This window comes from Nerophis lumbriciformis, linkage group LG34 (genome assembly GCF_033978685.3).
Source record: "Nerophis lumbriciformis linkage group LG34, RoL_Nlum_v2.1, whole genome shotgun sequence".
NCBI lineage: Eukaryota > Metazoa > Chordata > Actinopteri > Syngnathiformes > Syngnathidae > Nerophis > Nerophis lumbriciformis.
This window is the reverse complement of record NC_084581.2, coordinates 20,160,392-20,186,191: the sequence shown is the minus strand read 5'-3', so window position 1 is coordinate 20,186,191 and position 25,800 is coordinate 20,160,392. Positions and strand designations below refer to the sequence as shown.

The 25,800-nt window shown below is 42.8% G+C and overlaps 1 protein-coding gene across 7 annotated transcripts in view; it reads left to right on the top strand.

The window, feature by feature from the left end:
• adgb (androglobin) overlaps positions 1–18,920 on the top strand; it is a 116,096-nt gene extending 97,176 nt beyond the window's left edge. For all 7 annotated transcript variants that reach the window (XM_061929804.2, XM_061929803.2, XM_061929802.2 and 4 more), the window contains 3 exons: positions 11,881–12,723; positions 12,926–12,981; positions 18,843–18,920. In XM_061929804.2, coding sequence (XP_061785788.1) covers positions 11,881–12,015 — 135 coding nt within the window. In that variant the 3' untranslated portion in view covers positions 12,016–12,723; positions 12,926–12,981; positions 18,843–18,920. The remainder of the gene's footprint in view (positions 1–11,880; positions 12,724–12,925; positions 12,982–18,842) is intronic.
• The last annotated feature ends 6,880 nt before the right edge of the window (positions 18,921–25,800 follow it).

Genomic DNA, 25,800 nt, shown 5'->3' with positions numbered 1-25,800 from the left:
TGATTACAGTTGCAAGTCCAAGACGTTCAATGGCAGTAGTGTGTAGAATAGAATAGAAAGCTTTATTGTCATCAAATATCAGCTCATGGCGAAGTTTATGGTGTGTTGTTTTGTTTTGTGTCGCAGCCTCAAAAGTGTTACTACTATAAGTATTGTACTTATTACACAGCAGGCGTTTGATCTTAACGTGCATCATAGTTTGTAGTTTTCATTAACGTATTTGAAAGTTTTGAAATCGCCATGTAAAATTGTTCATGCTAATTAGTAGTTTGTCAATGGCAAAGCCAATGTGTATTAGCATCAAGCTAGCGCATTTTTTGAAAAACGGAGCCTTACTATACATTCATTGAAGCATTTTTGAGTCCATTACTTTCTTGGCATTGAAAATCGCAACATTACCCGGAGGTAGTTTGGCTGAGTGCACTTTCAGTGCTGCTGGAGTGATCGCCAAGTGGCGAAGTGCAAAGAGTCGGCAACCGGGCGTGACATCACGCATAACCCAGGTACTGTAAGATGGCAATGTTAGACTTTATGTGAATCGGTGCCCGGTAAGACCGGAGGGATGCCAAAAAATACCGGAGTACTCATCCCTGGTTAAAACTGTGGTACCTCATATTACAAGCACGATTTGTTATGCGACAAAGCTCATAATTCTAAATGGATCACAAAATACCCTCTCCCATTGAAATGAATGGTAGTTAATTTAATTGGTTCTTGGCCCTTATCCTTGTATCATTTGTTCATTCATTTTTCAATTTAAAAACAAAACGATAACTTGTTTTTTCAACTTGTTTCCAGACCCAAAACAAAAAAAATGGATAACGAATTTTGTGCACAATTGGAAAATAGACAATATACTCGGAAGTAGTTTCATGTGGATTTGGGCTTGCAGGTGAAAAGAAACCTAACATTATTGGCCAAGTATGTTTAACACACAAAGAATGTGACTTGGTACTGTGCTCTCTTTGCTCAATGAACATCATAGACTGGTGAAAACACTCAAGATGATCTAAAGGTCTTCAGCTGAAAGAGGGCATATTACATAGTCATCGCCATACTGGAGGTCCATTACCGAGGTTGTAAAAAGCTTGGTATTTGCGTGGCGCAGTGGAAGAGTGGCCGTGCGCGACCCGAGGGTCCCTGGTTCAATCCCCCCCTAGTACCAACCTCGTCATGTCCGTTGTGTCCTGAGCAAGACACTTCACCCTTGCTCCTGATGGGTGCTGGTTAGCGCCTTGCATGGCAGCTCCCTCCATCAGTGTGTGAATGTGTGTGTGAATGGGTAAATGTGGAAGTAGTGTCAAAGCGCTTTGAGTACCTTGAAGGTAGAAAAGCGCTATACAAGTACAACCCATAACAAGACAGGAAGACTGATTGAGGGGTCTAAATCGAGTTAAAGTTATTTTAACCTAGCCAAACATTGAATATGGAGTGTAAGCTATACACAAATTGAAAACATTGCATTTTTTAAATATCCATGTTTGTCTGGGTGCGACATATACTCCGGAGCGACTTATGTGTGAAATTATTAACACATTACCGTAAAATATCAAATAATATTATTTATCTCATTCGCGTAAGAGACGAAGCAAGTGTCCGCAATTGTCACACACACGTCAGCAATCGTCACACACGTCAACCAATAAGAATTCGGCGGGGGCGGTTCATGGCAGAAGTGCATTGTGCGTCATGGCAGAAGTGCATTGTGGGTCATGTGGTGCTAACTGCTGCTACTTCCATAGCTATTAAAATGGATTATTTCAACATTAGCGATAACTTATAAAAACTGAGAAGGGCTAAACTAAAATGGCACCGAAAAATAAATCATATACTGCAGATTACAAGCCGGACGTAGTGAAATATGCAGCAGAAAACGGCGATCGAGCAGCAGAAAGAAAGGAAACGGCGCTTACCAGAGGCGACACTGGGGAGGAAGATTTCATGGGATTTAGCGATCAGGAGTGACAGATTGTTTGGTAAACGTATAGCATGTTCTATATGTTATAGTTATTTGAATGACTCTTACCATGATGTGTTGCGTTAACATATCAGGCACGTTCTCAGTTGGTTATTTATGCGTCATATAACGGACACTTATTCAGCCTGTTGTTCACTATTCTTTATTTATTTTAAATTGCCTTTCAAATGTCTATTCTTGGTGTTGGATTTTATCAAATAAATTTCCCCCAAAAATGCGACTTATACTCCAGTGCGACGTATATATGTTTTTTTCCTTCTTTATTGTGCATTACCAGCCGGTGCGACGTATACTCCGGAGCGACTTATAGTCCGAAAAATACGGTAAGTCTCTTCCGGGGAAGACATACACAACAAGTGATATGTATGTTCGTGTACCAAATGCTCGGCCATCCAGATTGATGGATAATGACTAGAAACAACAAATTGAACCATGGCAAACACAGTATCTGTAGCTTCTCAATATTCTTACTAACGTTCTTAGATCTGATGGTTGGACGGCAGGATGACTATCTCTGAACTGCGCTCAAACGCATACATCAACTGTTGAATTAAAACGTATGTTTATTGTGTAAACAAAACCAGAAGCAATAACGTGTAACATTTCTATCAACTCTTTATTGCTAAAACGGCAAAACACTGTGATTACTTCACCTGATGGTGAAAATGCCCATAACTCAAGGTATGCTCACAATTTAAAGCATAACATACATTTGAGAAACAGCTCGTGTCTCAAATTACTCATAAATTAAGGTACCACAATAAGGCCCAAGAACTTGTTTATGAGCACAAACATGAGCTGCTATATCTCTCTTACCGGTACTTGTTTTTTCCACTTTGGAGAGAAGAAGCATTAAAAAGGGTCACTTTTGATGTCCTGGGTTTAATGACAGAATGAAGGGAATCCTCCTTCCTCATTGATATAATACTGCATCTATCTGGATGTATTCAGGTACGCCTACTGTTCAGTTTTTTTCCGTATTGGCCCTCTGAATAGGGGTCGTCACTCAGCATAAAAGGAATTACTCGCACTGCACTCTTTTGCTTGTTTTATTTGGTACTATTGCAGGAACAGTAGCAGCAGCAGCAGCAGCAGAAGCAGAAGCAGGTAATAACCTACAAGTAAACATGAACATAAAACAATGTATCTATCTTGAATCATCATAATGTAAATAATAGACATGAATTCATCAACTGAAGCATAATGTTGTCAACCATGATATGACATATTATCAATCACTGTGAATTTATCCTAACTTATTAATTTTAGCATTACATTTTATTATCACCATTAATTTATGTCATATAATGTTTTAAATGTGATTAGAATTATTGAAAATGTCTCTATGGTTCATGGACAATCATATTAAAAAGACATAAAACATCGGTGCTCTGTTTGAGGCACACATTACACATATGAGCAGAACTACATAAAAGAACTACAAATCCCATCAGTCAAACCAAGAAGTAAAGTGCCGGTATTTTTAACTCAAACCTTCGAAATGATCGTGAGATCGACAGGCGGATCGGTGCGGCGTCTTCAGTAATGCGGACGCTGTATCGATCCGTTGTGGTGAAGAAGGAGCTGAGCCGGAAGGCAAAGCTCTCAATTTACCGGTCGATCTACGTTCCCATCCTCACCTATGGTCATGAGCTTTGGGTTATGACCGAAAGGACAAGATCACGGGTACAAGCGGCCGAAATGAGTTTCCTCCGCCGGGTGGCGGGGCTCTCCCTTAGAGATAGGGTGAGAAGCTCTGTCATCCGGGGGGAGCTCAAAGTAAAGCCGCTGCTCCTCCGCATCGAGAGGAGCCAGATGAGGTGGTTCGGGCATCTGGTCAGGATGCCACCCGAGCGCCTCCCTAAGGAGGTGTTTAGGGCATGTCCGACCGGTAGGAGGCCACGAGGAAGACCCAGGACACGTTGGGAAGACTATGTCTCCCGGCTGGCCTGGGAACGCCTCGGGATCCCCCGGGAGGAGCTGGACGAAGTGGCTGGGGAGAGGGAAGTCTGGGCTTCCCTGCTTAGGCTGCTGCCCCCGCGACCCGACCTCGGATAAGCGGAAGAAGATGGATGGATGGATGGACCTTCGAAATGCAGCTGGACACACGCAACGTGACAACAATCTAATCCAACAGATTTCAATCCACACATTACTGTTAATTTTGCCAATGTCGTTCAAAGACTAAATAGTGAGTGTTTGCCCTGGTTGTGACGCAGCAAGTCCGCCGCACAACAAGCGCTGCGGACACAGCGGACTTGCAACAAACAGAAAAGCAAGGAAGCAGGCAAGCATGGAATTTAAACAATAATTCAGCTGATCTAACAAAGCAAAGCGGACATAACAAATTATCTTACCAGTGGGGTATGCTGGTGACGAAGCACGCTGTTTTTACAAACGAAACAATGACGCCATTTTTAAAGCTACCGACATGGTCACCTGTCAGTGGTAGCCCCGCCCATCTTAAAGTCACAGGTAAGTCCGCCATAAATACATATACACATAACAAATACACATATTAAATCCAACACCTACCAACTTACTGAGGAAAGCTATACTAAAAAAAAAAATGAGCGGCTTCCCTTCACATTTTAGAATGAAGCAAAGTGGTCTGCCAGCTATGTGTCAGTTAGCTACAGACGTTAGAGCTTTAAAGGGGTTATATTATGATTATTTTTCTACAAAACCCAAAACCAGTGAAGTTGGCACCTTGTGTCATTTGTAAATAAAAACAGAAACCAATGATTTCCAAATCCTTTTCAACTTATATTCAATCGAATAGATTGCAAAGACATGATTTTTAATGTTCAAATTGAGAAACTTAATTTTTTTGCAAAAAAGTTGGCACAGGGGCATTTTTACCACTGTGTTACATGGCCTTTCCTTTTAACAACACTCAGTAAACGTTTGGGAACTGAGTAGACCAATTTTTTAAGCTTTTCAGGTGGAATTATTTTCCATTTAGCTTAAGTTGTTCAACAGTCCGGGGTCTCCGTTGTGGTATTTTAGGATTCATAATGCGCCCCACATTTTCAATGGGAGACAGGTCTGGACTACAGGCAGGCCAGTCTAGTACCCACACTCTTTTACTATGAAGCCACGCTGTTGTAACACGTGGTTTGGCATTGTCTTGCTGAAATAAGCAGGATAACGTTGCTTGGATGGCAACATATGTTGCTCCAAAACCTGTATGTACCTTTCAGCATTAATGGTGCCTTCACAGAACGACTGAGCATTTCATGGAACCTGCTTCTCAGAATCAGAATCAGAATCAGAATCAGAATAGTTTTTATTGCCATTGTTTGAGAACGGGTTCACAAACTAGGAATTTTTCTTGGTGCAATCGTGCAACATAAAACACATATAACACAGAATAGGTCATAAAAAGAGCTGTACTAAGCTATCAGATCTTGTTATTGTTCATGTGCCTGATGGCCGAGGGGAAAAACTGTTCAGGTGGCAGGAGGTGTGGGTCTGGATGGACCGTAGTCTCCTGCCTGAGGGGAGAGGGGAGAATAGTTTGTGTCCAGGGTGAGAAGAGTCAGCTGTGATCCGACCCACACACCTCCTGGTCCTGGAGGGATGGGAGCTTTCAGCCAATCACCTTCTCAGCAGCACGTACGATGCGCTGCAGTTGATGCTTATCCTGGACTGTGGCGCCGGGGAACCACACGGTGATGGAGGAGGTGAGAATGGACTCGATGATGGCTGAGTAAAACTGCACCAGCATCTCGGTCAGCACCGTAAGTTTCCTCAGCTGCCGCAGGAAGTACATCCTCTGCTGGACCTTCTTGATGAGGGAGCTGATGGTCGGCTCCCACTTGAGGTCCTGGGTGATGGTGGTGTCCAGGAAACGGAAGGAGTCCACAATGGAGACGGGGGTGGGAGAGTCAATCAGGGTGAGGGGGGATGGTGGGGCTGTGACTTTCCTGAAGTCCATGATCATCTCCACTGTTTTCTGGGCTTTCAGCTCCAGGTTGTTGAGGCTGCACCAGGACGCCAGCTGGTCCACCTCTCTCCTGTAGGCGGACTCGTCGCCATCCGAGATGAGCCCGATGAGGGTAGTGTCATCCGCAAACTTGAGCAGCTTTACGGACTGGTGACTGGAGGTGCAGCAGTTTGTATACAGGGAGAAGAGCCAGGGGGAAAGTACACAGCCCTGAGAAGTACCAGTGTTCGTGGTTCGACTGTCCGAGACAATCTTCCCCAGCCGCACATGCTGTCTTCGGTCAGTCAGGAAGTCATTGATCCAACTGCAGAGGGAGTCGGGCACGCTGAGCTGGTAGAGCTTGTCTCATAGCAGTCTAGGGAGGATGGTGTTGAAGGCAGAGCTGAAGTCCACAAACAGGATCCTAGCGTAGGTTCCTGGGGAGTCCAGATGCTCCAGGATGAAGTGGAGGGCCAGGTTCACTGCATCATCCACAGACCTGTTGGCTCTGTAGGCGAACTGCAGTGGGTCCAGGAGGAGGGGGGGGAGGGGTGATGTACTTGAGGTGGGGCAGGACCAAGCGCTCTAAGGACTTCATTACCACAGACGTGGCCTGTAGTCATTAAGTCCTGTGATCCGTGCTTTCTTGGGGACATGGACAATGGTGGAGGTCTTGAAAGGGGAACATTATCACAATTTCAGAAGGGTTAAAACCATTAAAAATCAGTTCCCAGTGGCTTATTTTATTTTTCTAAGTTTTTTTCAAAATTTTAGCCATCACGCAATATCCCTAAAAAAAGCTTAAAAGTGCCTGATTTTAACCATCGTTATATACACCCGTCCATTTTCCTGTGACGTCACACAGTGATGCCAATACAAACAAACATGGCGGGTAGAACAGCAAGGTATAGCGACATTAGCTCGGATCCAGACTCGGATTTCAGCGGCTTAAGCGATTCAACAGATTACGCATGTATTGAAACGGATGGTTGTAGTGTGGAGGCAGGTAGCGAAAACGAAATTGAAGAAGAAACTGAAGCTTTTGAGCCATATCGGTTTGAACCGTATGCAAGCGAAACCGACGAAAACGACACGACAGCCAGCGACACGGGAGAAAGCGAGGACGAATTCGGCGATCACCTTCTAACCAACGATTGGTATGTGTTTGTTTGGCATTAAAGGAAACTAACAACTATGAACTAGGTTTACAGCATATGAAATACATTTGGCAACAACATGCACTTTGAGAGTGCAGACAGCCCATTTCAGAAGCGCTAAGAACCTATATTTTTCCACGATTTCAGCACTCAGGTTAACCATACCTAAATAGACACAAAATACTGCATTACACAAGACTACCCGAATGTACTCGAATGATTGAAAAAAATAAATGTTTTTAAGCTAAATTATTGGTAAACACAGTTTATGTATAATAATTTACGTAAAACCGCGAGTAATGAATAAAGTTTTCATCAATTAATATATTCTGTAGACATACCCTCATCCGCTCTCTTTTCCTGAAAGCTGATCTGTCCAGTTTTGGAGTTGATGTCAGCAGGCCAGGGAAGCTAGGGTCGATATTCTTCTCTTGATCATCTTCGGTGGCATAAGGGACGGTTGCCATCTCTGTCGTAGCATAGCTTTCGTCGGTAAAGTGTGCGGAACAAACGACTGACCATTTCGTCGGCTTTCCCCACACCCTCGTATTTTGAACAAATTTCGTCCAATTTCTTGCCACTTTCGCATCTTTGGGCCACTGGTGCAACTTGAATCCGTCCCTGTTCGTGTTGTTACACCCTCCAACAACACACCGACGAAAGTGAGAAAATGGCGGATTGCTTCCCGATGTGACGTCACGTTGTGACGTCATCGCTCCGAGAGCGAATAATAGAAAAGCGTTTAATTTGCCAAAATTCACCCATTTAGAGTTCGGAAATCGGTTAAAAAAATATATGGTCTTTTTTCTGCAACATCAAGGTATATATTGACGCTTACATAGGTTTGGTGATAATGTTCCCCTTGAAGCAGGACGGCACGCGGCATAGCTCCAGAGAGGCGTTAAAAATGTCAGTGAAGACAGGAGCCAGCTGATCCGCGCAGTGTCTGAGGGTGGAGGGGGAGACACCCTCCGGCCCGGGGGCCTTCCGCGTGTTCAGCTTCAAGAACTGCCGGCGTACATCCTCCTCTTGGATGGAGAGGGCCTTTAAAGTCCTGTTATGTTCTTGGAGTCCTGTGATGTCCTTGGAGTCCTTTAAATCCTTTAATGAAGTGCTGGCGTTGGTGGGGAGGGTGATGGTGGGGGTAGCAGAGCTTTGATGAGCTGAAGGCCATTCATGACGACAGTAATGTGTGTTGAGGCCCTGAGCGAGAGTCTGGTCAATCAGGGCCTGGGGGGCTTTGGGCTTATAGTTCGTAAGGGCCCTTAGGCATCTCCAAACGGCCGCAGAATCATTGGAGCGGAACTGTTACTGTAGACGGTTAGAGTACACAGATTTAGCTTCCTCCACTTCCCTGTTGAAGTGGTACTTCGCTTCTCTGTAGGTACTCCGGTCCCCGCTTCTCCACGTAGCCTGCTCTTCTTGCGCAGCTGTCGGAGCTTGGGTGTGAACCAGGGCTTGTCGTTGTTTATAACAAGCCCTGGTGCGCGTTGGAATGATGCGCGCCTCATTGAACTGAATGTATGAGGTCACAGTGTCCGTATACTCGTCCAGATTGTCCGTGGCCGCTCCAATTGCCTCCCAGTTTGTCGTCTCCAAACATGCGCACAGCTCCTCCACAGCTTCGGCGGTGAAACACTTAATGGTCCTAATAACAGGTTTAGCCAGTTTCAGTCTCTGTCTCTATGAAGGGATTAAGCGCACCATCACGTGATCTGGTAGTCCGAGAGCAGCGTGCGGGACTGCATTGTATGCCTTACTTATTGTAGTGTAACAGTGATCCAAAGTGTTCTCCTCTCTGGTCAGGCATTTAATAAATTGCCTATACTTGGGTAATTCCTGGCTCAAATTTCCCTTGTTAAAGTCACCAAGTACAATAACAAAAGAGTTCGGAAAAGACCGTTCCACATGTAAGATCTGGCCTGCAAGCGTGCGCTAAACGTCACGCACGTCCACGCCGGGCAGTATGTAGACAGCCACAAGTATGAATGAAACAATCTCACGCGGTGAGTAAAAGGGCTTACAGTGAATGAAAATATATTCCAGAGCAGGAGAGCAGTGTTGGGATATCACCGTCACGTCTGTACATCAGTTGCTGTTGATGAAGAAGCAGACTCCACCGCCTCTTGTTTTGCCAGAGAGCCCCGCGTCCTCGGTCCGCGTGGAGATGATGAAAGCCCTCCAGTTGAACCGCGCTGTCCGGGACACTCGCGCTCAGCCAGTCATGGCACCCACTTGTTTCCAATTAGCCTGTTCACTGGTGGGATGTTTCAAATAAGTGTTTGATGAGCATCCCTCAACTTTCTCAGTCTTTTTTGCCACTTGTGCCAGATTTTTTGAAACATGTTGCAGGCATCAAATTCCAAATGAGCTAATATTTGAAAAAAATAACAAAGTTTTCCAGTTTGAACATTAAGTCTATTCAATTGAATATAAGTTGAAAAGGATTTGCAAATCATTGTATTCTGTTTTTATTTACGATTTACACAATGTGCCAACTTCACTGGTTTTAGGTTTTGTATGACTACATTTACTCTCCACTAAAACAAATCAATACACAGCAATTATTTTACATTTAAAACACTTCCTGATGGTTATTTGGTCAAATTTTTGCGTTCTGTTTTACAGACCGTGTTTAAGCCGCTCTCGTTAGGATGTGCCGTTTGAAGCGCGGCCTTATTTATGTGCCTTCACTTTGACTCCTTTTTCAGCCATGTTGTAGTTTTTAGCCTTTCCGTACCGAGTCTACTGACTTATGTAAGTTACAACTGTGCGCTACTTTGTATTAGAAATGGCAACAGCGTGGGGCGCATGTGCATGTATTAGGCAGTCTGCCCCACAACAAGAGGATAGACAAAAAGAAGAATATTATAGACTACAATGGCTGACTCACGCAAAGCACTTAAATTTCCACCATATATGGAGATATCCACTGACAAATTGGGCAAATCCAAACGGTTCATTTGGGGGAAATATGAAGATTGTCTATGGATGTTGTCATTCATCCAGGTCATTGTATTCTCAGGGCATTAAAATCGATCGCAACTGGACTGTTTGGCCTTTCATTCAAGTAGACTTCATGAATTCATGCTCATATATTTAGATTTCCACTATCCTTTGCATTTGCACACTGTAAAAAACCCCCCTGTGTGTCAATTGCCTTGTTTGTAAAGAAAATTCAAATAAAAAGATTTGTAAAAAAAATTAAATGTGACATTGTAGCTAAGCAGCGAGTGTTGCTGATGTTTGTGTCCTCCTGTCCCACTCCTTAATCTTACATTACGATATGTAATATATGACATCTATAGTGGACAAGTGCAGCGTTAATGTTTATGGAGAAAGTGCACAATGTGTTTTTTTCGTCAATAGTCCCATGTAGTGTTGTCCCGATACCAATGTTTTGGTACCGGTACCAACATGTATTTCAATACTTTTCTAAATAAAAGGGCACCACAAAAAATTGCATTATAGTCTATATTTAACACATTTTTTTTACATTAAACATATGTTTTTTTATTGCAAGTTTGTCCTTAAATAAAATAGTGAACATAACGAGACAACTTGTCTTTTAGTAGTAAGTAAGCAAACAAAGGCTCCTAATTTGTCTACTGACATATGCAGTAACATATTGTGTCATTTATCATTCTATTACTTTGTCAAAATTATTAAGGACAAGTGGTAGAAAATCAAGTATTAATCTACTTGTTCATTTACTGTTAATATTTGCTTACTTTCTCTTTTAACATGTTCTATCTACACTTCTGTTAAAATGTAATAATCACTTATTCTTCTGTTGTTTGATACTTTACATCACTTTTGGATGATACCACACATCTGGGTATCAATCCGATATCAAGTCGTTACAGGATCATACATTGGTCATATTCAAAGTCCTCATGTGTCCAGGGACATATTTACTGAGTTTATAAACATAATATGAATTTTTTTAAAACAAAAGAAGATTTTGTGATGCTAAAAATGATCGATGTAATCATAGTAGTATCGACTAGATACACTCCTGTACTTGGTATCATTACAGTGGATGTCAGGTGTAGATCCACCCCTGGCGTTTGTTTACATTCAGGAACGGCGTTATTAGCAGTGACGCCGGTGAGCTACGGTGTGTAGTGAAGCATGTTTAGCTATTCCTCATCCTGCAGGGATGATACTTGTAAGAAACTTACTTTAATTGTCGCCATGGAGACAAGGATTAGTGATTTAGAAGTAGCTAAAACACTGCAGACTGTGGCTGGACTTTAGCCGCGCGCTAGCTAGCCATGTCTTAAAGCACCTCTTCCTGAGGGCGTTTCAGTGTTATAACTTCACCTTTATCGTTAGTTTTTAAGCCAAAATGTGTCCGTTCTCCCTTTTCTGTCTACACACTGTCTGCTTGTAAGTACTCTGTGATTGTGTGCTAAAACCAGCAATGACCTGACGTGACGACGACGGGGGCGCGGGGTGGTGGGGCACCGATACTTTTTAGAGGCGGTATAGTACCGAATATGATTCATTAGTATCGCGGTACTATACTAATACCGGTATACCGTACAACCCTAGTCCCATGTTTGATGACAATAAAGCATTCTATATTCTATCCAAAAGCAGTTCTTGGAAACACACACTCTGGGAGATAGGCATAGACAAACACAGCTCATTAGAATTAAAGCTACCTACACACACACGGCGTATTCACACTACGGCTTACTTAAGGACTTTTAAACTGTCAAAATTACAATTAATATGGTACCTTTGTGTTCTTTTCCCGCTTTGCAGTTTTGCCTAACTCACCTCTCCTTGTGTTTCCGCATCTTTCCCAGGCGGCTATGGTGCAAGAGCAACAGAGATTCCAGGACATTCGAACGCAGCACAATCAGAAATCCACTGACAGTCGCAAATGTCCTAATAACCGTTTGAAAAAAAAACAAGATGATAAACACATGGATGATGCCTAATAGGCTGAGAAAAAAAGAAACACTTTCCTTACCATGTAAATAGCCGCATGATGAATGCCATCATGCATATTTATGACATTAGTGAACATAGATAATAAATAACATAGAAATGAAGGCAGGAAGCTAGAATCTGTCCAATAATGTGTGATGCATATTGTCATTTATTATCTCTCTCTGTTTATAACTCTGCCTCCACCAAATAAGATCACATAAATACAGTGCAATTTCAAATATTTGTTCTCATTGTTGATGTTGCCTTTTTCTATGCAAACCCATTTGCTTTCTTGAAGGTCACGGTATTGACCGAACAACCCAAAGGCATGCTGGGTACATCCAGCCTCCCACCAGCTGAGTGATATTATAGTTGCACTAAAAGAGCACTTTTAGCACAAGTCCAAATAGCTGATTAATAACCGTTCATTCATTGTTATAATCAAACACATGGGCCTCAGCTTGTTAACCATGGAAAGAAAATCTGTCTGCTCCTCTCCTGTAGAGTGGGAAGCTACTGTATATTGGCAATGAATGAGATGATGATGCCATCTAGTGGTTGTGCATATGAGTAAATTGTCACTGTAATACTGCTCTGTGCTTCATTCGAGGTGAACAATCATAGATTGTCCCATTGCCTGCATCTCTAGGAGGAGGAGGCATGACAACATTTGCACTCTTTGGCTTCCGGTGTAATACAATCCCCGCCATGTGCAGGTAGGTACAATATGGAATGAACATTGCTGCTCTTCACACAATAATAATGAAATGTGTTTATTGTGCTATACTACTTCTTGATGTGTGTGCCACTCAGACTGTCAGGCCTCATTGATTCAGCTGTATTGAACATTGCCTTGTTTATCTACTGTAGCCCTCTTTTGCACTCAAATGTGTTCTAAACTTCTCTCTTCTCCCGCAGGTTAGGACCATGCAGTGGCCTGGGATGCGTTGTTGTCAAAGATCACCACAAGCGCTGTAAGTAATAAGAGTCTGTCTCTTAATTTGGCAGCTGCTGGACTAAAGGTCTCATTATGGTAGGTTATTTTAAAAACGGTTCTAAATAAGTCTCAGAGGTCCCACAATAGTATATTGGAAGTGTGTAGGTCAAAATCTAGCCTTGATGCTAGAATTTAGAACTCATGGTTTTAGTAAGCACTACTGCAGACCTGGGGAAATTAAGGCCCAGGGGCCACATGCGGCCCATTAAGCTTTTCAATCAGGCCCGCCGGACATTCGGAAATAATTTTTTTAGATCTTTAAGATGGAAACTGCAGGTGCCATTATGATGTGCAGTGATGTTTTCAAATGACCGTAAGTCTTGAACTGTACAAAGTATTTCAATGGTTGGAATCTGCGCTTCTGTATGATATACTACCGTATTTTCCGCACTATAAGGCGCACCTAAAAACCACAAATTTTCTCAAAAGCTGACAGTGCGCCTTATAACCCGGTGCGCTTTATTACGATTCATTTCCATAAAGTTTCGATCTCGCAACTTCGGTAAACAGCCGCCATCTTTTTTCCCGGTAGAACAGGAAGCGCTTCTTCTTCTACGCAAGCAACCGCCAAGGAAAGCACCCGCCCCCATAGAACAGGAAGCGCTTCTTCTTCTACTGTAAGCAACCACCCGCCCCCGGAAGAAGAAGAAAAAACGCGCGGATATCACCGTACGTTTCATTTCCTGTTTACATCTGTAAAGACCACAAAATGGCTCCTACTAAGCGACAAGGATCCGGTTCATAAAAAGACGCAATCTCTCCATCCGCACACGGATTACTACCGTATTTCACAGCAACTGATATTCCTGTGAACCGCACTGTGGAACGGGAGCACGTACGGTGAATATTCGCACCACAGGGAATGAGAAGTCATCCTTCACTGTGGTTCTAGCTTGCCATGCTAACTTCCACCCATGGTGATATTCAAAAGGAAGACCTTGCCAAAAGAGACCTTTCCAGCCGGCGTCATCATAAAAGCTAACTCGAAGGGATGGATGGATGAAGAAAAGATGAGTGAGTGGTTAAGGGAAGTTTACGCGAAGAGGCCGGGTGGCTTTTTTCACACAGCTCCGTCCATGTTGATATACGACTCTATGCGCGCCCACATCACAGATGGTGTCAAAAAACAAGTGAAGCACACAAATACAACACTCGCCGTCATTCCGGGTGGATTAACCAAAGAACTCCAACCGCTGGATATTGGTGTCAACAGGGCATTCAAATCACGACTGCGAACGGCGTGGGAACAATGGATGACCGAAGGCGAACACACCTTCACTAAGACGGGCAGACAGCGCCGGACGACATACGCCAACATTTGCCAGTGGATCGTAAATGCCTGGGCAGATATTTCGGTCACAACTGTGGTCCGAGCTTTCCGGAAGGCAGGATTCACAGAACTACTGGACAACAACAGCGACACTGACTCCGATGACTTCGACGAGACGGAACCGGCCATTTTGGATCCCACGCTTGCGCAACTTTTCAATTCGGACACCGAAGACGAAGAATTCGAAGGATTTACGAATGAAGAATAACTTCAGAAAGTGAGCGCTATGTTTATTTTGTGTGTTGTGACATTAACGTTCGAGCAACATTATGTTGCTATTGCTCTACACCATTTTGAATTTTACTATGTTTGTGATTGCACATTTGCGTACATTTTGGGACAGAGTTGTTAGAACGCTGGTTTTCAATATATTATTAAAGTTTGACTGAACTATCTGACTGTTTTTTTGACATTCCCTTTAGCGCAGCGTAGGCGCGGCTTATAATCCGGGGCGGCTTATTGGTGGACAAAGTTATGAAATATGTAATTCATTGAAGGTGCGGCTAATAATCCGGTGCGCCTTATAGTGCGGAAAATACGGTAATTACTATGTTTAAGATGATCATGGCGCCGATCACGGTGCTCTCGTGCGCTCTGTTTTGTTTGTTTTTGTGCGTAAATTGTGTGTCTGCGTGCTCTTACACCCGCGAAAAGCTACTGAACATCAGATCCATCACCCCTACGGACTTATTACCGGTCTTCTGAGCGTCAGCTGCGGATTTGGTCTATTCTTTGATCAAAAGAGGGAAACCGCACCAAAAAAAAAAGCGAGCGGGCGCCCTTGTCCGTCTCCGCGGACGGGCATTACGCACGCCTTTACCTGGCATCTTTCTCTCCAACGTCGGCTCACTTGCCAACAAGATGGACGAGCTAGCGTTGCTGATGAGAAGAAACAAGGACTTTTCCTCATCTTGTGTTTTGTGCTTCACGGAGACGTGGCTGAGCGCTAGTGTCCCGGACAGCGTGGTTCAACTGGAGGGCTTTCATCATCTCCGCGCAGACCGAGACGCGGGGCTCTCCGGCACAACAAGAGGCGGTGGAGTCTGCTTCTTCCTCAACAGCAACTGGTGTACAGACGTGACGGTGATATCCCAACACTGCTCTCCTGCTCTGGAATATCTTTTCATTCACTGTAAGCCCTTTTACTCACCACGTGAGATTGTTTCATTTATACTTGTGGCTGTCTACATACCACCCGGCGCGGACGTGCGTGACGCTCAGCGCACGCTTGCAGGCCAGATCTTACATGTAGAATGGTCTTTTCCGGACTCTCTTGTTATCGTACTTGGTGACTTTAACAAGGGAAATTTGAGCCAGGAATTACCCAAGTATAGGCAGTTTATTAAATGCCCGACTTTGGAGAACACTTTGGATCACTGTTACACTACAATAAGCAAGGAATATCATGCAGTCCCGCGCGCTGCTCTCGGACTACCAGATCACGTGATGGTGCACTTAATACATTCATACAGACAGAGACTGAAACTGGCTAAACCTGTTATGAGGACCATTAAGTGTTTCACCGCCAAGGCTGTGGAGGAGCTGTGTGCATGTTTGGAGACGACAGACTGGGAGGAAATTGGAGCGGCCACGGACAATCTGGACGAGTATACGGCCACGGACAATCTGGACGAGTATACGGTCACTGTGACCTCATACATACAGTTCAATGAGGTGCGCATCATTCCAACGCGCACCAGGGCTTGTTATAACAACGACAAGCCCTGGTTCACACCCAAGCTCCGACAGCTGCGCAAGAAGAAGGAGGCTGTGTGGAGAAGCGGGGACCGGAGTACCTACAGAGAAGCGAAGTACCACTTCAACAGGGAAGTGGAGGAAGCTAAATCTGTGTACTCTAACCCGTCTACAGGAACAGTCCCGCTCCAATGATTCTACGGCCGTTTGGAGAGGGCTAAGGGCCCTTACGAACTATAAGCCCAAAGCCCCCCAGGCCCTGAATGACCGGACTCTCGCTCAGGGCCTCAACACACATTACTGTCGTCATGAACGGCCTTCAGCTCATCAAAGCTCTGCTCCCCCCACCATCACCCTCACCACCAACGCCAGCACTTCATTAAAGGATTTAAAGGACTCCAAGGACATCACAGGACTTTAAAGGCCCTCTCCATCCGAGAAGAGGATGTACGCCGGCAGTTATTGAAGCTGAATACGCGGAAGGCCCCCGGCCCGGATGGTGTCTCCCCCTCCTCTCTCAGACACTGTGCGGATCAGCTGGCTCCTGTCTTCACTGACATTTTTAACACCTCTCTGGAGCTATGCCGCGTGCCGTCCTGCTTTAAGACCTCCACCATTGTCCCTGTCCCCAAGAAAGCACGGATCACAGGACTTAATGACTACAGGCCGGTTGCGCTGACATCTGTGGTCATGCAGTCCTTTGAGTGCTTGGTCCTGCCCTACCTCAAGGACATCACCGCCCCCCTCCTGGACCCACTGCAGTTCGCCTACAGAGCCAACAGGTCTGTGGATGATGCAGTGAACCTGGCCCTCCACTTCATCCCGGAGCATCTGGACTCCACAGGAACCTACGCTAGGATCCTGTTTGTGGACTTCAGCTCTGCCTTCAACATCATCCTCCCTGGACTGCTACAAGACAAGCTCTACCAGCTCAGCGTGCCCGACTCCCTCTGCAGTTGGATCAATGACTTCCTGACTGACCGAAGACAGCATGTGCGGCTGGGGAAGATTGTCTCCGACAGTCGAACCACGAACACTGGTACTTCTCAGCAGAGGTGGGACCAAATCATTGTTTTGCAAGTCACAAGTAAGTCTCAAGTCTTTGCCCTCAAGTCCGAGTCAAGTCGCGAGTCAAGACAGGCAAGCCCCGAGTCAAGTCCAAAGTCAAGACTGGAAAGTCTCAAGTCAAGTCCTAAGTCCTGCATTTTGAGTTTCGAGTCCTTTCAAGTCCTTTTAACCACAGACTAATATATTAACACAGATTGTGTATGCTTTTCAAACGCTGTATTTATTTATTAAAACAAGTGCATTTGAAATTGCAGGAAAGAAAATTGTGCTGACATTGCACTTTATAATAGCACTATTAACCAGTCATTTTAAACATTAACTCATTCCTTTACAGAACAAACACATTGAAAAATAAAGTGCAAATGTACTTATTTGTACAAAAGTGTTAACATTGAAAAAACATGACATATACGTGAACATAACAAAAAAGTTGTACTTTTTATATGTCAGGGCCCTATGCTGCATTGCATTTGCAAAAGACCAAATTAGCCAAGAGTCTGTCAGTCATTTGTGCACGATGGGGGCGTAGTATGATGCCACCATGGCTGAAAACTCGCTCCACTGGAGCACTGGAGGCAGGCACTGCCAAGACTCTCATGGCCACTCGGAACAGTGAAGGAAGAGTCTTCATGTTCAATGCCCAGAACAAAAGGGGGGAGAGAGTTGTTTTGGGTTGGTGCACTACTTGTAAGTGTATCTTGTGTTTTTTATGTTGATTTAATTAAAAAAAAAAAAAAAAAAAAAAAAAATCTTGTGCGGCCCGATACCAATCGATCCACGGACCAGTACCGGGCCGCGGCCCAGTGGTTGGGGACCACTGAGGTAAACAACCAACAGTATGTCAGAAAGCTAACTAAAACGGTACACATATTCATAATATAGTATACATTTTAACTGACCTTTATTTTACGATTTTTGTCTTTTTTTAGGTGATTAAAATACGCGGTGCTGCTGACCGCCGTCTAACGTTACGTGTGATATATTGACTAACGTAACCCTGCTTAAAAAAAATCACTGAACAAAAAGTATGAATAAGGTAGTGAACTGCAACAGATTCCCGTGTTTGCAATAACGTTATAACATTAGCAGTGAGTTTACAGCCTCACTGATTTAACTACACAGCAAATAAAAGTCACGTTACTTAGCCAATAAACGTTATCTTACATTCAAAACTTACCGTTCTTTGTGCAACTTCAAATGCCGGACGAAGTTGGAAGTTGTTGCCTCTCCATCAGTAATTTTCGAACCGCATGTGTTGCATACTGCAAACCGTTTTGTGTTGACCACCTCGTAATTTTTATACCCAAACAAAATTATTTTAGGTATCATTTTTTGTTCACTGGCGTGTGGTTTGGACATGTCTTCTTCGTTGGTTGTCCTGCAATTTGATTGGATGAATGCTGTGTGATGAAAACAAAGTAGATCTAATTTGATTGGCTGTTGTACTGAGACCACACCAGCTGACACACGCAACGCTGATAGACAAGTACACAATGAAAAATACGGAGCGCTCCCGAATAACTTTTTCATCTTTGGGTTTTGGGGAAAGTAGCAAGTCATGTCAAGTCATGTCAATTCAAAAGGCTCAAGTCCAAGTGAAGTCACAAGTCATTGATGTTAAAGTCTAAGTCGAGTTGCAAGTCTTTTTACATTTTGTCAAGTCGAGTCTAAAGTCATCAAATTCATGACTCGAGTCTGACTCGAGTCCAAGTCATGTGACTCGAGTCCACACCTCTGCTTCTCAGGGCTGTGTACTCTCCCCCTGGCTCTTCTCCCTGTATACAAACTGCTGCACCTCCAGTCACCAGTCCGTAAAGCTGCTCAAGTTTGCGGATGACACTACCCTCATCGGGCTCATCTCGGATGGCGATGAGACCGCCTACAGGAGAGAGGTGGACCGGCTGGCGTCCTGGTGCAGCCTCAACAACCTGGAGCTGAACGCCCAGAAAACAGTGGAGATGATCTTGGACTTCAGGAAAGTCACAGCCCCACCATCCCCCCTCACCCTAATTGACTCTCCCACCCCCGTCTCCATTGTGGACTCCTTCCGTTTCTTGGGCACCACCATCACCGAGGACCTCAAGTGGGAGCCGACCATCAGCTCCCTCATCAAGAAGGCCCAGCAGAGGATGTACTTCCTGCGGCAGCTGAGGAAACTTAAGGTGCCGACCGAGATGCTGGTGCAGTTTTACTCAGCCATCATTGAGTCCATCCTCACCTCCTCCATCACCGTGTGGTTCCCCGGCGCCACAGTCCAGGATAAGCATCGACTGCAGCGCATCGTACGTGCTGCTGAGAAGGTGATCGGCTGCAAGCTCCCATTCTTCCAGGACTTGTTCTTCTCCAGGACCAGGAGGCGTGTGGGTCGGATCACAGCTGACTCTTCTCACCCTGGACACAAACTATTCTCCCCTCTCCCCTCAGGCAGGAGACTATGGTCCATCCAGACCCACACCTCCTGCCACCTGAACAGTTTTTTCCCCTCGGCCATCAGGCACATGAACAATAACTCCCAACAGTAGCTCCTTTGAATTCCTTTCTAAGTCTATAACAAGATCTGATAGCTCAGTTATAGTTCGTGTTATTACCAAATCTGTGTTATATATGTTTTATGTTGCACGATTGCACCAACAAAAATTCCTAGTTTGTGAACCCGTTCTCAAACGATGGCAATAAAAACTATTCTGATTCTGATTCTATGGTAATCTAATTAGTTAGTATGGTAATCTAAGTCCTGCGATGAGGTGGCGACTTGTCCAGGGTGTACCCCGCCTTCCGCCCGATTGTAGCTGAGATAGGCTCCAGCGCCCCCCGCGACCCCGCAGGGAATAAGCGGTAGAAAATGGATGGATGGATGGGTAATCTAAGTCACAGCAGCTCAGACGAGGCACCAAGCAGTGTGGGTGGGGAGCGTTTCCACAGAGTGTTTCCAGAGCGGCTAGCCTAAAATGCGGGTGTCAGGGACAGACGCGGAAGGAGATTTTTATAACAAAGTTCTAAAGCTTAGTGATATACCAGATTGTAGGTCTTTCTTTTTACCCTTTGCCTTCATATTTCGCTGTGTTTTTTGCATTTTTGTGGTGTTTCGCTTGATTGTAAAATATGTCAATCGAGAGGGGGTGTGGCGTTCATATGTTGTCTATATTCAGTGTTTTATCGTTCATAGTTAATATTGTAAATCCCACATTCTTTATTTTCAAGTACATTCTGGGAGTCTCATTCAGTAAAAAAAAACTGTAAAATTCCATTCCTTTTTCTAAGGCGGTCTGTCATAGCGTTTTTAGCATTCAATCAGACATCATTGTGAGGTTTTGTATTAGTGTTCATAAAAATAGATATACCGGATACACATATTTTTCTCTAAATTTGGCCCCCGAGTCAAAATAATTGCCCAGGCCTGCAATACTGAGAAGATGCTGTTTTGTGTTTCTGTAGCTTTAATGCTAATGAGCTCTGTTTTTCCATGCCTGTGTATGTCTCCAAGAAGCTCTATTGTACACTTTATTCACTTTTTACAGTGTACTTTATTTATTACATACAACAATGTAATACAGTGGAACCTACAAACTTATTTAGTTCTTGCAGATGGTTCGCCAACTGAAATGTCCGTATAGTGAAACAGATTTCCCTATAAGAAACAATGTAAACATGATTAATTGGTTCCAGCTTTGACAAAAGCCCATATTTTATATTTAAAAATGCACACTTTAAATAATATATGCTCTATATGCATCAAACCAACCTAACAAGCAGGTAATGGCTCAACAATCTCTTTTTTTTTTAATCCAAATACAACAACAGCCTGCTTAACTTTCAATACATCCCTTTGGTGCACTCAAACATGTTACCAAACATGTTGCTAAAATAAAAAACAGAAAAAGGAAAATCCTTTTACCTTGAGTTCTTGAATATTTGCGGCATTTGTTGGGAGTGGTAAACAAGCATCGCATCACCTTCCAGCCACCGCTAGCGTTAGCACAAACTAGCAGTGTGATGCTGTCATCCATCGGCTTGTGTCCCGCTACTGCATTCTCCTTTGCTGTAATAAAGGTCCACTATGGCATATTTTTCCAAAAAAGTCCAATCTTATCACAGCGGCTCCTCTTTTTAACCCAAATATAGAAAAACCTAAAAAAATAAAAAAAATTGACCATTCAGATGTTGTTGTAGGAGGCATTTGATGCAGAAATTGAAGAGTTGAAAAAAAAAATGTTTATGTATGTTTTTAGAGAAATGTTGTAATATTGCAACATTGGGCTTTGATGAGAGCAGAATTTCTGTATTTGTACTCACGTTGTCTGAACAACTAAGGGTTCATTTGCAGGGTTGATTGCTTACTTATCCCCATAACAGTATATACAATTAATAATAATCACACATTAGTTATATTTTTATGAAGTCATCTATTACAAATATAAAAAATATGAAACAAGATAAAACTCTTAAAAAACGCTTTTTTCCCCCCCTCTTTTTTTCTTTTCATGACATTGGTCATGAAGACTTTCATTGGTGGTGAAAGTCCTAAAAACAGTCCCTGTCGTCTGTAAAACAAAGGCGAACATCACACTTTCTGCATTGTGTGTTGGTGTATTCTGTATTGCAGTGTCTGCAGCATCATCATCTCATCCACAGAGTTGTGCTCTTCTGGTACCACCTGCAGGCATTTCTCTCTGAATGAATCAAGCCAGAGTCTGAGTTTCCATAGTGTGTCTTTCTTTTCCGTCTCAGATGCTGTCATGTTGTTTACAAAATGTAATGACGTCAACAGGGATTGGAATCTGTTGCGTGGCATCACACCAGCAACAGGTGGTGTGAGTAAGTGAGTAAGTGAGCAAGTGCTCAGGGTAGACAATAGTGTCTGCCTGGTAAGCAGAGGTGGGTAGTAACGCGCTACATTTACTCCGTTACATCTACTTGAGTAACCTTTGGGATAAATTGTACTTCTAAGAGTAGTTTTAATGCAACATACTTTTACTTTTACTTGAGTATATTTATAGAGAAGAAACGCTACTTTTACTCCGCTACTTTTATCTACATTCAGCTCGCTACTCGCTACTATTTTTTATCGATCTGTTAATGCACGCTTTGTTTGTTTTGGTCTGTCAGACAGACCTCCATAGTGCCTGCGTTTCAACAAATTCAGTCACTGGTGACGTTCACTCAGTTCCACCAATCAGATGCAGTCACTGGTGACGTTGGACCAATCAAACAGAGCCAGGCGGTCACATGACCTGACTTAAACAAGTTGAAAAACTTATTGGGGTGTTACCATTTAGTGGTCAATTGTACGGAATATGTACTGTACTGTGCAATCTACTAATAAAAGTTTCAATCAATCAATCAAAAGTGTGAAGGAAAAAAGACCCTTTTTTATTTCAATCGTACATCCCGTCAAAAGCCTAAAGACTGACTGCACAGTTCCTGTCTTCACAATAAAAGTGCTGCTCCATCGCGCCTGCGCTTTCAAAACAAGAGTCTCCGAAAGCCAGCGCAAACAAGCTAGCAAGCTACGGAATTTGCCGCCAATGTATTTCTTGTAAAGTGTATAAAAACGAATATGGAAGCTGGACAAATAAAATGCCAAAAACCAACCACTTTCATGTGGTATAAGACAGAAAGGAGGAACTTTTTTCTCCTCCATTTGAAAACGTGGACGCTATCAGCACTACTGTCTGATTACAATCAATGCAAGTCATCAGAATCAGGTAATACACCAACTTATATTCTTGTCTTCATGAAAGAAAGGAATCTATATGTGTTGAACATGCATGTATATTCATTAAAACACCTTTAACATGTAAACAAAAACGGCAAAATAAATCAATATAAATTATATACTGTATATATATATATATAAATTATATACTGTATATATATATATATATATATATATATATATATATATATATAAATGTGTGTGTATATATATATATATATATATATATATATAAATGTGTGTGTGTGTATGTATATATATATATATATATATATATATATATATATATATATGTGTGTGTGTATATATATATATGTGTGTATATATATATATATATATATATATATGTGTGTGTGTGTGTGTGTGTATATATATATATATATATATATATATATATATATATATATATATATATATATATATATAGATGATATGTGTGTGTATGTTACTCATCAGTTACTCAGTACTTGAGTAGTTTTTTCACAACATACTTTTTACTTTTACTCAAGTAAATATTTGGGTGACTACTCCTTACTTTTACTTGAGTAATAAATCTCTAAAGTAACAGTACTCTTACTTGAGTACAATTTCTGGCTACTCTACCCACCTCTGCTGGTAAGTCGCTTTGGACAAAAGTGTCCAAATTCCATCAATCTAAATGTAAATGGTTTAATGGCTCTAATTATCATACTAAAGGGAAATTATGCATACCCCCATTACATCCACACATTCAAGAACATTCCTTTCCCCAGAACTGAATTGTCTGTTGATGTCCTCTTTGTGGACAAAGTCATGGAATTTTAGGTCAGGCTGATCAATTAACTACATTTTTTAGAGATACAACTTTTAAATCAGTCACCAGAACACAACACAAGGGTAGAATGTATACTATCCATCAGTGACGTGCGGTGAGGTTCATGAATGGTGAGGCACTGATTTCATCACAGTCAGATTTACAAACATATGAACCCTAAAGAGTATCTTATTCACCATTTGATTGGCAGCAGTTAACGGGTTATGTTTAAAAGCTCATACCAGCATTCTTCCCTGCTTGGCACTCAGCATCAAGGGTTGGAATTGGGGGTTAAATCACCAAAAATGATTCCCGGGCGCGGCACCGCTGCTGCCCACTGCTACCCTCACATCCCAGGGGGTGAACAAGGGGATGGGTCAAATGCAGACGACAAATTTCACCACACCTAGTGTGTGTGTGACAATCATTGGTACTTTAACTTAACTTTAACTTTACACATACAAACTGTAGCACACAAAAAAGCACATTTAATAAAAAAAAACGTTATTATGGTCTTACCTTTACTTATAAGTGCGGGAACAGTGGTGTTCATGTTGGAGGAGTTGTGAATGAATGAAATATGAAATCCGTGCTGCAGTCTGCAGGTGTACCTAATGTTGTGTCCCTGCAGTTGTTCACGGCTCCTCCGGCGCGAGCATTGTTGTTTTTGCACTTTTTGCCTTCTTGTTAAGTGACTTTTTTTTGGGTGGATTCGGTCTTGCACGTGGAGGGTTTGGGTGTGGGCTATGGTTGGTGTGGCGCTCCCGTCGGGGGGTGCATTCTGCGGCGGAGGTGCATTAACCGGCACCAGGAGGCGGGATTACTGCGAGCCTCAGCCAGTCCGTCTTGGCAGCAGTTTTATGATCGCTCAGCACAAGAAATACTTTACACACATACAGTTGTTGACAAAATACACTGTACATTATATACCTCAGCTAACTAAACTATGGAAATGTATAATATAGTTCATATAGCAATACGGTCTCACTGCACAGCAGGCCAGCAGTTAGCCGAGTCATTGCGCAATCCATATTGAGGCTCAACTGAGTGACGTGCCTCAACTGGCTGCTGATCACCGCACCGTCTCTTCTCAGTATTTGAACGGCAAATGTGAAAATTCAGCGATTTTGAATAAAAATAATTTAAAACTGGTGAAGTTAAATGGAAAATAACTTTATAGTATAATCACTGAATACATATAACAATTTTTTTTTTTTTTTTCTTTTTACATTTTTTTTCTTTCCATGATGGCAGGTGAGGCCCCGCCTCACCTGCCTCCAGTGACCGCACGTCACTGCTATCCATGTATAGAGAAAATACTTCAGGCAGTGATGTAGTGGAGGGAATACAACCTGTTTGAGCCCACTGTAACAAACCAGCTATTTTGACTACCACATTCACCCAGTGTTGTATAATTGCAACAATTATATAACAAGCTCTAAATGAAATTTGATGCATCTGTTCCACAATAACTAGATATGTACATGCTCTAGACATTGTAATAACAACCAAAAAAAATATAAAATACATTTTACTTACTTGAATCTGATGAATCCAGTCCAATGAAACAAATAGATGTTGTTCGAAGGAAACCTTGAGAGGTTGTGTGAGTTCATGGCCAGAAGGGTGTGTCTTATAAACAAATTGTGAGACTGAACAATAGGACCCAATGAGTATGTAAATGTGGTAAAAAAAAAATATATATATATATATAAATATAACAGATAGTTTTTTAGGATGGTTAAAGATAACGTTGTAATCTTACAACAAAGGGTGTTACAGGGTTAAACTTTTGCAAACACCCACAACTCGTCTTAAATTGTTATTCACTTTTGGACATGTAGTCGACATATAAATGCTGAGCCTTCTCTCAAATGATAGCGTCGGAAATGCTGTCGCCGGCTAGCTGTTTTTCATTTATCTTGCACTTTGTCCTTGTCCTTGCGAAGATATTTAACTCCTTCACCAAAGCCAGCAACCAAACACACATCCTTTATTGATAGTAGCTGCAATTGTAGACTTGTTTCTTCCATATTTGTGAGCCAATCCATTTACCATTGGTGCTACCGCCACCGTCTACTTCTCGCCAATATGTAAACAAGCTGTGACGCCGGGGACCCGCCTCTTCAGGAAGCAATATCATCAGAATGGCAGCCCCCAGGCATAGAACTTCAAGGAGCACAACAAATGAATA